The 12,009-nt window shown below is 26.3% G+C and overlaps 3 protein-coding genes across 5 annotated transcripts; 1 reads left to right on the top strand and 2 right to left on the bottom strand.

Moving 5' to 3' along the window:
• Positions 1 to 283: 283 nt before the first annotated feature.
• LOC130671108 (transmembrane protein 258) lies at positions 284 to 1,278 on the top strand. The gene is made up of 3 exons (XM_057474810.1): positions 284 to 442; positions 800 to 1,039; positions 1,131 to 1,278. The coding sequence occupies exons 1-2, from the start codon at positions 440 to 442 to the stop codon at positions 1,037 to 1,039; spliced, it is 243 nt and encodes an 80-aa protein (XP_057330793.1). The 5' UTR covers positions 284 to 439; the 3' UTR covers positions 1,131 to 1,278.
• On the bottom strand, positions 1,135 to 3,720 carry LOC130671107 (tumor susceptibility gene 101 protein). The gene is made up of 8 exons (XM_057474809.1): positions 3,455 to 3,720; positions 3,181 to 3,265; positions 3,029 to 3,094; positions 2,763 to 2,926; positions 2,544 to 2,661; positions 2,169 to 2,407; positions 1,727 to 2,088; positions 1,135 to 1,656 (listed from the first exon to the last, which is right to left on the bottom strand). Exons 1-8 carry the CDS (start codon positions 3,506 to 3,508, stop codon positions 1,470 to 1,472), a joined length of 1,275 nt encoding a protein of 424 aa, XP_057330792.1. The 5' UTR covers positions 3,509 to 3,720; the 3' UTR covers positions 1,135 to 1,469.
• Positions 3,721 to 5,348: 1,628 nt separating this feature from the next.
• LOC130671105 (kelch-like ECH-associated protein 1B) lies at positions 5,349 to 10,993 on the bottom strand. 3 transcript variants are annotated; one of them, XM_057474808.1, is made up of 7 exons: positions 10,948 to 10,993; positions 8,526 to 8,839; positions 8,295 to 8,459; positions 6,530 to 7,197; positions 6,197 to 6,445; positions 5,841 to 6,139; positions 5,349 to 5,652 (listed from the first exon to the last, which is right to left on the bottom strand). In XM_057474808.1, exons 1-7 carry the CDS (start codon positions 10,976 to 10,978, stop codon positions 5,546 to 5,548), a joined length of 1,833 nt encoding a protein of 610 aa, XP_057330791.1. In that variant the 5' UTR covers positions 10,979 to 10,993; the 3' UTR covers positions 5,349 to 5,545. The 3 variants fall into 3 exon arrangements, with proteins under 3 accessions (XP_057330791.1, XP_057330789.1, XP_057330790.1); XM_057474806.1 differs by having other exon boundaries at positions 5,350 to 5,713; XM_057474807.1 differs by having other exon boundaries at positions 5,350 to 5,677.
• Between the last annotated feature and the right edge of the window lie 1,016 nt (positions 10,994 to 12,009).

The following is a 12,009-nucleotide window of genomic DNA, read 5'->3' as shown; positions in this document are numbered from 1 at the left end:
ACTTAAAGATAACCTGCTTGCTCTCCTAAACACTTTTCTTTAAGTTACCTTTAAAATACGGCAGTAGCTTGTTAGGTGGCGTTAAGTTACGGTTGGGGTGGCTATCAGGGTAACCACAAAAATTTTTCTTTTCAACTTTTGCTATGAAATTGTCGGCAAATTCGGGCAGCAGATTTCAGGTCATTTTAACATCAAATTACTGTCAATTTCAAACTAAACTGGCTATTAGGGTAGGGACCCGTTTCGATATCGATAGTTGAATAGTATCGAACATCGATGTATCGAATTCCAGAAACATCGGAAAAGAACATCGATGTTTTCGAAAAAAAACATCGACAGTTCAAACATCGATGTATATCACCCAATCACCCACCCTTGGTGGATTCCGTGTCGACTTGTATAAATACGTACCGGCCACGTCAAAAGATAATTTTAAAAAATGGTAAATTAATTATTAATATTTAATTATTTTAAAGCAAAAAATATAGTTATTTATACTTAATCATACCATAAAAATTGTAAAGTATAAACAATATTAGTATCAGTATAAATTTTTTATCCTAATAGTAAATTTGTTGTCACAGATTTGATCATCAATCAATTTACTTATTTTCATTTATAATATTTATAATTTATTTTTTATAAGATAAGTGCAAATTTGATTTTTAATCATAAATATTGTTTTATTAAAATATACCATCATTTCAATCCCAATCATTTTTTTTTCCACTTACGATTACTTTTTTTATTGAGTTTTAGAAAGTGATATTGTTTATTCAAATAAAATTAATTATTTCAGATTGAGATAGAATCAATGACGAGGTATGTCTCACCAATTAACCCAACTGTATTTCCAGTATTAGCACTTGTATTACTTGGAATCGGAATTTTTTTTACTGCCTGGTTTTTCGTTTACGAAGTAACTAGTACAAAATTTACTAGAGATGTGTACAAGGAGTTATTAGTATCTTTTGTTGCTGCATTATTTTCTGGTTTTGGAGTTCTGTTCTTGATGTTGTGGGTTGGAATTTACGTATAGGTAAATGTTAAATATATTATTAGTACTTGACAAAATTAAATCTCATTAAATAATTTTCTTTCAATAATTGTTTTTTTTTCTTCGTTTTCAGTCTCAACTTTATTCAATGACAAATGTTTTTTTTTTTTCTGAAATACTGCTGTTTTAAAATTCCATCACTACTATATAAAAATAAAATGCAATAAAATATATTCTTTTCTTACTTTTAATACACAGAAATAAACGTAATCATACCATGATTAATTGTATTATAACTTTTTATTCTGTATTTATTGGACACGTACATTGATTATAATCTTTATAATTTTACGTTTTATTTTAATATACTTTTTTTAGCTAAATACATATTTTCTGATAATAAAATAAAATATTAAGTGTAATTTTAAAGCGAGTTTGTTTCAGTAATATTTATATAATAATATTTTGCGGATCAACCAGCTAACCCAGCTTTTTGTCGGCAACGTAACATCAATGCTCGAAGCATAAATTGTCTCCGAGATAGCTGTCGCACATGCTTTAAAAACACATCTAAATCTATCGAACCTTGTCGAAGACCTTCACCAAGATAATAAATTGCATCTTCAGTTGCAGCCTCTTCAGCAAAGGCATTGAGCATTCTGTAAATAATAAAAAAAAATAATAATTTAAATTCTTATATTTAATAGTTAATGTAATTGACAAACGTACTGCTTATATAAAGGTGCAATAGTTGTAACAGCCTCATCAACATCAATAGATTGATTGTCCGACAATTTTTCGATTTCTTTCTCCAATTCACTTTCTTTGTCCTGAAGAATACTTATATTTTTCTCTAGTTCTTGTTTTTCTTTCTGTAATTTATTAAATATTTCATTAAGTCGTGATGATCCACTCATTAATTCTTGTTGTGTACGACGTAATGTCTCAAGCTCAGCTTGAAGTTGCGAAAATTGTTCACAAAGCCGACGACGAAGTTGATCACCAACAGCAGATACTAATGATGCTCTTATATGCTCTTCAGTAATCGTATCTGAATTACCGCTAGTCATTGCCCCTCCTACTGGTGGTGACTAAAAAAAAGTACATCTATCAACTATTTATACTTGAATCATATTAATTTGACTTGCAAATATCATTAAAAGTAACTTACGGGTTGATTTGCGGGCAGATATGGAGTTGGGAATGAACTCGGATATCCTGGAGTTGGATACGATGATGACGGAATTCCAGGCATCGAAGGAAATCCTGGATAACCACTAAATCCTGATCCACTTGCTGGTGGATATGGAGTGTATCCAGAACTGCCACCAGAATACTGAGAGTTTGTGGGATATGGTGGAAATGAACCACTTGCTGAATTAGATGCAGATCCGGGAACTGGCATAAAAGCTGTAAAAGAAAATTAAAATTAATTTTAAAATTCAATTTTTTTGAATAATTTACAGTTTAAATAAAAAGTAATTTTATTTAATCTTTATTGCTTGATTAATAATATATATTATTAAATATATAATTATGTACTTACGCTGTGTAGGATAAGGAGTTGTTGTTTGAGTATTTGGATATCGCTTGGCAAATACTGGTGGATTTTCGCCAAAAGTTACAATCATAATTTGTATCAAACTTAATAAATCAGAAGAATGCTAAAACACAATAGAATTTTGTATTATAACTTTTTAAATATTAATTAATTTATTAAATTAATAGATTTATTTAATTATTTTATAGAATACGTAAAACTCACAGGTACCCAATCGTGTAAATACGGTAGATAAATTTTCCCATTATGATCTACATACATACTGACTTTAATTGTCATATCTGCTGTTGGTCTGACATAACACATTGGAGCATTATTTGGATGAGTATCCATTAGCCATATGCATATTGGAATGTTATATACATTGCCTGAGAATAATGAAAATTTGTTATAAAAATTCTAAATATACTCAAGTTGTAAAACATTTATAATTTGATATAAATATTAATTCTTATACAATTTTTTTTTACCTTTATAATTTACTGGTATTGTTCCTTGTAAATTAAATAAATCTTGGCAAGATCCATCATTGAAAACTATCAACAAATACAATAATCAATTAAATAAATAAAATGAAATGCTAAATTGTAGTTTTAAACTTTTAAATTGACAAAAATATTACCAAAACGTTCACTAGCGGGTTGTAAACCTTTGTATTCTTTTAAAACATTTATAACTTCTCTTCGTGTCACTACTGGATTTTGATACTACAATTTTAATTAAAAATATGTATAACTCAATAAAAATATAAAACTGATTTTTATAAATTTAATACTATTATGTGATAAATAAACATAGTTATGAAATTAAATATTAATTTTTTTAAAAGTAGTTTAATCATTTATTTAAAGTTGTGGTGTAATTAAGTATGAAGTGAATGTAACATATTAATTTACCTTATTTAAATACTGTTTTATCTTTTCTTCATCACTATGATTCATTTTCACCATTTAATCTTGAGGTTAACTTAATGATTTGACAATAAAAAAATGTGTTTACGAGAAAAAAAATATATTATTTAAATATACTTTGTTTAACTATAAAAAAAAATGAGTTTAATAATTTCCACTCAATTGTTAAGTGGATTTAATTAATGAGATATAATAACGGTACTTTGACACAATAATTGTCTAGCAAAATATAAAACTATATTTATTATAATTAAAAATAATGTTTATATATCAGACAAAAATTATCCCACAATAAATAAATATAAGTTATATTGAATGTCCGAATGACTGCAGCACTTGTATTTTCTAAATTTTTTAGCCACAAGATTTAAAAAAAATATTTTGTACAGATCCGTAATATTTAATTTTATAAAAATAATTTTCATAGTAGGTTAAATGCACTAATTATTGACCGATTAAGGTTTTTTTTTGTAATAAGCTATAAAATAAGTATTAAGTTATTAAATAGCTGAAATGAATAATAGATTTTATTATAGTTAAATACTTGATTATTGATAATCTCATTCTATTTTTATTAAAAATTATCGAAAATATATTAATTTTATTGTTTAAATGTTAATTTATCAAAATCACCAATTATTGACCGGGGGAACCCAATAAATGACCGACTGTTCTCCAATTAATTGACCGCTGAAATAAATTAATTTTGACTCAAACTATATGTATATGTAATTGACTTTATTTGGTACTTTTGAAGCATTGACTTATGATTTAGATAGACTTTTTATGTCTTAAATATCACTTTTTTCAGAAACAAATAATAATAATAATAATACTACTACTAATAATAATTATTATTATAATTGGTGATCGCGGCATTTAAAACTTCAGGTGAATATTTTTATTTAATGCTTGTTTTTTTTTCGTACTTTTTGATTAAGTCATTTTAATATCATTTTCTGATGCAAATAGTTCAGATTTTTGAAATTGAATAGATAAACTATACTTAGGAAAATATATGGTGGCTTACTGAAATATTGAATGAAACTAAATTAACTAACCAACAAAAAAAAAAAAAAAAAAGAATTTCAAATATCATTTAAAATACGAATATACTTTTTAATTAATAATATTTAGATTTACTGCAACATTGAATGATTAAAGTACTTTGAGTACTTGACAGATCTTCTTTTGAGGTTAGGACTCTTAATTATAAATATGCAATCATTTATTGGATCTCGATAAAATCAGAAGTTCCAATAAATGACCGAATGAATTTTTGACTGGGTAAACGATCTCTGACAGATCCAATTATTGACCGGTCTTGAAATAATATTAAAATTCATAACTTTACTTCAACTATTTATAAAAGTTGACATCTGATCTTCAACTAACGTAATAACACAAAAATATTTAATATTTAATCAATTAATGTCATTAAATTCATAATAAAACGCACTCACCTTTCAAGTGTACGCTAGTTATTTCCCTGATTAAAATAAATGATTAAAAATGATTTCACACGTTAAAGGTCCATAAGAGACAGGATTAGAAATGATTTGAAGGATTAAAAAGTATTTAAAATGATTAAAAAACAAATCATTTTAAATACTTTTTAATTATTTTTTTTAATCAGGGTTTTGACCGGTTTATGATTAGACTCGTTGTGAACAAACACATAATATTTATTTAATCGCGTTTGTAAAGGCGTAATGATCTGTGCAATTTTTTATTGTGAAGATTAAAAACTATATTTTATATTTAAATTGAATTTAAAACCAAAATACCTTTGTAAGATATTAATTACTTAACTTTTATACACATCGGTCAACTAACTGGTGTCCGGTCAACACTTGGTGCATTTACCCTATAATTAAATTCCAGTCATGAATAAATAATTATTGTCGTGTATTTAATATTACATTAAAAATATTACTAATTATAAAAAAACAATATACAATGATTGTTTTATAAAGTTATACATAAAAATATAGAACATAAATTATATTTATACACGGATTAATAAATTTTTATAAAAAATTTAATTTATATGTCACGATGGTTTTCCATCATTTTTCAATGCATTTTCATCTGTCCGCGTAGAGTGAAGTGGACATTGATAATAAAAAACAGCACTGGCATGTCCCGATCTAGCAGAAGGCATCGGCATTCCGGGTTCCCATCTATCAAGAGTAGGATCATATATTTCTACAATATTTAAAAATACATTGCCATCATAACCACCTGTATAATATATATACATATATATGTATATATATATATATATATATATATGTAAAAATGAAATTATTATCATTTGATTTATATCTTAATTCTATTAAAAATAAAATATAATATTAATAATAATTACCGATTGCATATAACTTGTTATCAATTACTGTGACACTTAATGCACTGCGAGCTATAGAAATATTACTAACTTCTTCCCAAATATCACCCTCAGTATCATAACGTTCTACAGAATTTAGTTGGAGTTTTCCATTATATCCACCGACAACATAAATATATTGTCCAAGGCTTGCAACTCCAGCACCCGAACGACCATTATTCATTGGTAATACCATTGTCCATTCATTATTTTCTGGATGATAACATTCAACTGAAGACAAACGCTGGATTCCATCAAATCCACCAATTGCATATAGTAACCTTATCAAATAAAAGTATTTAATTAAAAAATAAATAAATCTTTTATTATTTTCTCACCTATTGACCACGGCGACTCCTACACCAAGTCTCTTAACATGCATTGGTTTTATTTTTTTCCAAAGATCTTGATCTGGATCATAACATTCAACACTGTTGTGAAACTCGGCACCAGCACTTCCTCCTACAGCATATAATAATCCATCCATCACAGCAACTCCAACGCGATTTCTAGGTACAGTCATTGCTTTACAAGGTCTCCACTGATTAGCTACAGGGTTATATTTATCAACCCAATCACTATCATATCTTTAGAAAAATAAATAAAGAATATGAAATTTTATACAATTTAAAACATTAAAAAGGTAGATGGCTAAATAGTTAAATACAAACCTTGTTTGCGGTGAATTATTTCTTCCTCCAATAGCATAAAACATTCCTTTTAAAAATGCTCCACCTAGACCTGATCGTGGTACTAGTAATTTTGCATGCTGAGTATAAACTTTATCATCTACATTAAATGCCTCAAGTGTATCTAATGAATGTCTGAGAAAACCACCAGCAATAAATATAAGTCTTTTAGTATTAGGCGTTCTTTCTTTAACAATTGGTTTTTTATGTAATGTAAGATCTTTAAAAATTTCAGCTAGATATTCTCGACATGCCGGAGCTTTTTTAACAATTTCACAATTTTTCATTTGATCTCTTAAAAAATTTGGAGTTAAATATTGACACCGAACTGCTTGTAAAATATGTGCCATTTTAGGACCACGTGCTTCCTCATTATACATGACCCATTTTAATACGGCATTATAAACTTCTCTTTCTTCTTGTACATTAAGTTCATCTTTTCTTACAAGTGATATCAACTGGATTGCTGATAATTGAAGGAATTCTTCTTCATGACAAATTTGACTAAAATGTTGTACAATAAATTGATTTGCTTTATGATGTAAATTTTTGCATCCATGTTGTTCAGCAAAATTAGCAATACCAATTGCATTTGTTGGATCTAATTGACGTTCTAAAAATATACAGCATGCTTCGATAACATTATTTACCTGTAATTTATTATAAAAGCAATAAATTATGAATTTATTAATTTAATATAAAATTATATAAACATTAGGGTGATCTAAAAAATAACAAATTTTTTTTTTTTCTCGGAAACAGGTTCAAAAGTTTCATTTAGATGAAAAACACGCCTGTGAAAATTAGAGCTCTTAATATTAACATTAAGAGGTTCCTCATCGCACTTTTCTATTTTCCATAAAAATTACATGGAAAAAATATTTTTTACGTTTTCTGATTTTTATAAGTAGCTAACGATGCGTCATAGGAACAATTGGCAGGCATATTTTTGTAGGTAATTGAATGTTCTACATAAAAAGTTTCTTATCATTTTTTAATAAATCTATTTGTTCAAAAGTTATTTAAGGTTAAAGTCGAATTCATAGTAAATTTTGAGATCTTTTTACTTTTCCAGCGAAACTATCAGACCTATTACAAAATAACATGGCATCTTTTTGTAGACAATTTTATACCCTAGAAGTTATTTCAATAAAATTTTTTCGAATTCCACATTGTTTTCTAGTTATTTTGATTTTAATGTCATGCTCATAAAAAAAATAGTCTTCTGATAGATTTTAAGAGCTTGACATTAAAATGAAAATAACTAGAAAACAATGTGGAATACGAAAAAATTTTATTGAAAATAACTTCTAGAGTATAAAATTGTCTACAAAAAAGATCCCACGATATTTTGTAATAGGTCTGATAGTTTCGCCGGAAAAGTAGAAAGATCTCAAAATTTAATATGAATTCGACTTCAACCTTAAATAACTTTTGAACAAATAGATTTATCAAAAAATGATAAGAAACTTTTTATGTAGAACATTCAATTACCTACAAAAATATGCCTGCCAATAATTCCTATGACGCATCGTTAGCTACTTATAAAAATCAGAAGACGTAAAAAATATTTTTTCCATGTTATTTTTATGGAAAATAGAAAAGTGCGATGAGGAACCTCTTAATGTTAATATTAAGAGCTCTAATTTTCACAGGCGTCTTTTTTTATCTAAATGAAACTTTTGAACCTGTTTCCGAGAAAAAAAAAAAAAATTTGTTATTTTTTGGATCACCCTAATAAACATACTTGAAACATAGTTGCTGCTGGTAATAAAGTACAAACTGTCAATTCGGTAACTCTAATTCGTCCGGTATACATAAAAAACATTAATCTTGCCATAGCTGTAGGACAAACACCTTGTAATTTAACTCTACTCATTCCAGACTCTCTTAATCCTCCCGTAAACATTGCCTATAATTTAATTTTGATATTTAATTTGAGATTTTGTAATAATATAATAATATGTAATAAATTTACCTTGAAATAAGGACTAGCAGCAGCTAAAATAATTTTATGAGCATAAAATAATTCAGTTCCTACTTCAAGACATACATCAGTAAGCATATGATGACTACGCATCATGAACGTCATTTGCATTGTTTCTTTAATATGATCAGCCATACAAAATGTCATGTCTCCATAAGATCCATATTTTTCGTTTTTAAAGTTATTTTCCCAATCCTCTTCGCCATCCAAATTAAAACATGATATTCGTTTTTTACTTTGCTTTTCATTTTCAGTACAAAATGCTCCTTCTGATATATTATTATTTTCTTTCTCATCCATTAAAACTATTCACAAATAACTTCTTACTAATTTAATTAAAAATAAAAAAATTACTAAACATTACAATCCATTTGTACATTAAAATGGCATCAAAATTAAACAAAAAAAAACTAATTTATTAACAATTAAATGGGCAGGTAGTTATAATTCGATTGATATTTTTAAATGATTAAATATTTAAGAATTTATTATTACTCATAATAACATTTTAAAGATTTCTTATGTTATTTGAAGCATACAATGTCAATTACTATCAATATGATGAATGTAAACGGTTTAATATATGAATAAAACATAGTTCTATGCAGAAAAATATTTTGTGTAGATGACGAATGAACAAATTTATTTATGCGCATTTATATTAAAAAATTATCACTATATATATATGTATATATATATATATATATATATATATATATATATATTTATTTAACTTTAACATAACCTAAACGAAATAAATATAAAAACATATTTTTTTAAAAATCAAAATATCTTCAAGTGTAATAATTATTTTGATGTGATTTTTAATTTGTTTTTTTTTTTTTTTTCTTATCACTCCATTTTAAAAATAAATAACCAGTTTTCATAGTTATAATCAACGTAATGGGTGAAAACGTTAAAGGTTACAATTTTTATGAATTTTATGAATAAATCTATGATATGCATAAATTAAAACTTACCAAAATAAAAAAGTTTTGAAAAAATAACAATGAATTTCTGAGCCAAATAGTTTAAATATATGAGTTTTAAAAATTAATGAAAGATTCACAATACAAATACAAATTAAATACTATCAATCGTATACGTAAATAAAATTGCATGCTGTCAAAATAATAAATAAAAAAAAAAACAGAAAAACAGATAATCCTTTATCATCCACTTTTTTATTATTGTTACTTTTTTCTTTTAATTATATATTACTTTAATTAACAATTTCCTAAATTAATACATCTGTTTAATGAGTGATACAGTCCTTTTTTTTGTAAATAATTAAACTACAATTGCAATAATTATAGACGTTCTATCTAGCCTTCATGATAGAAGTAATGAACTATAAGTGTATTTTATTGGTCGATTCGTCATTGTTACGTAACTGAAATTTACATCGAAATTTAAATATTTCGTTCAAACCATCACGTCACAATAATGCTCAAAAAATGGAATGTTTTTGTTTGAGAATATAATTTATAATTTTTGTTATTACTTTCACTAATCATTTATATTAAAAAAACGTCCCTGTTTAAAAAATCCGATAGATTCCTATAGATGCATGTATCCTACCAAAAACAGATTCTCTGTATAAAATCGCGCCAAGTACACTTAAAAATTTTTACAATTAAGAAAAGATTCTTTTTACAAAAAAAATAAATCAAATCGAAAAAATACCAAGTACCTAATATAATTCGGAATCATGAAAAACATTTTCATAGAATTGAAAAAAAAATTTCAATGTACTCGATGTGCGTTACTAAATTTATTCCAGCAAAATTAATTTCTAGAATTGATTTTGAATATAAATTATTTTCTAATAAAATTAGAAGATATTCTTTTTTTTCAGTTTATAGGCACACCAAGTACATTGAAATTTTTTTTTTCAATTCTATGAAAATGTTTTTCATGATTCCGAATTATATTAGGTACTTGGTATTTTTTCGATTTGATTTATTTTTTTTTGTAAAAAGAATCTTTTCTTAATTGTAAAAATTTTAAACGTGTACTTGGCACGATTTTATACAGAGAATCTGTTTTTGGTAGGATTTATCTTTTTTTTGTCGTGTTGATTGTTAATGATTTTAATATACACTATTAGAAATCGATTTATAATTTAAGATAAGTGAGCCTATATTGTTTATAGTATTATTTTGTAGAAACAATAAAATTGTTTGTTAACAATCGTAGTAATTTTGTACTGCTAAATATCATAACCTGATTAATCAATTTTTATAAGACAAAGAGCTGCAGTTGTTTAACGACAGTTCCCTTTAAAGTTAACGTCAAATATATCCGTCAACGTCGGACTTCTGTTAGTAATTTAAAACATCAAATGGCTTAGTAGTTTGACCTCTCAGCACCTTCCACCTATTACAACTAGCATATGGTGCTAACTACTTACCCTCCTGCCCCTCTGACCCAATGGAATACATTTTTTTCAGAATCTCAATGGATTCAAACTAAAAAAAAGGTCTATTCATGATTTTTATGCGTGTATGTTATTTAGGTTTTAGGTATCGGGTGACAGGAAACATTCCAAAACCACTCAAACTAGGTTTATATTTTTCCGAATACAATATAATGATTTATTTCAACTTTCTTATAATCCAAATAGATAATTTAAAAAGTATGTAATACATTGATTTATTATTTAAATTATCGACTAATTATTGATAAGATGCAATAAATGTTGTAAGATCTCAACATGTAAATTTCAAATGGATGTTAAATGGGCTTGCAGGCACACCGTCAAAAGTAAAAATTTCAGAAGTATACCAACTTCAGAAACTCACAGCTAGGAATGTAAACAATAAAGATGGTTCATAATTCAGAATGACAAATTATCACCTTGTCAAAAACATCGAATCTCTAATCTTTATATCAACACATACTCAGAATTTACAATATTCATTCTTTCGTAATAAAGAATTAACAATATTTAGAATGACAATATTTCAGAAATCCAATACTTCCGAAATTTCAAACTACGAACGCCAATTCTTCAGAATTACATTTTATACGAATGACCATTTTAGTAAAATTTTCTAAGCTTTGCTGACAGTCGGTATTACAGACTTTCCCTATGAATTTACCATTATCATGTGAGTGTTTTGGCGGATTGATTGGGTTTAAAAAATTTGTATGACTCGTTATATAATAATTATATATGAATTTTACGAGTTTAATTTGTATGAAACGATTATATTGAATGTACTGACTTAAGATAGAAGTGCTATTTGTGGCCAGTAATAATTAAGTTCTAATAACTCTCTAAACATGAATAAGTGAAAATAAGTGAAGATTTACTAATGCCAAGTGCAAACCGAACCACTAATTTCAAAAAGTGGTTCGGTTGGCACTCAGAATTAGTGAATATTGACTTATTCATGTTTAGAAAGAATAGTTGAGTTATAATTATTTAAGCTTCAACATAAAATCGTAAAATTAGTGACATAATTTTTTT

The sequence above is a fragment of the Microplitis mediator genome, chromosome 7 (assembly GCF_029852145.1).
Source record: "Microplitis mediator isolate UGA2020A chromosome 7, iyMicMedi2.1, whole genome shotgun sequence".
Classification (NCBI taxonomy): domain Eukaryota; kingdom Metazoa; phylum Arthropoda; class Insecta; order Hymenoptera; family Braconidae; genus Microplitis; species Microplitis mediator.
The sequence above is the reverse complement of the archived record's forward strand: the minus strand, read 5'-3'. Positions and strand labels throughout refer to the sequence as shown.

Coding starts and splice junctions, on each gene's coding strand:
- LOC130671107 (XM_057474809.1), bottom strand. CDS start 3,508: ATGGTGAAAATGAATCATAGTGATGAAGAAAAGATAAAACAGTATTTA. Junction 2,927..3,028: donor AATACCAGTAAATTATAAAG/GTAAAAAAAAAT, acceptor CATTATTCTCAG/GCAATGTATATAACATTCCA. Junction 2,089..2,168: donor ATCTGCCCGCAAATCAACCC/GTAAGTTACTTT, acceptor ACTTTTTTTTAG/TCACCACCAGTAGGAGGGGC.
- LOC130671105 (XM_057474806.1), bottom strand. CDS start 10,978: ATGTATTCCATTGGGTCAGAGGGGCAGGAGG. Junction 8,460..8,525: donor CTGCTAGTCCTTATTTCAAG/GTAAATTTATTA, acceptor ATTAAATTATAG/GCAATGTTTACGGGAGGATT. Junction 6,140..6,196: donor GGAGTCGCCGTGGTCAATAG/GTGAGAAAATAA, acceptor TTATTTGATAAG/GTTACTATATGCAATTGGTG.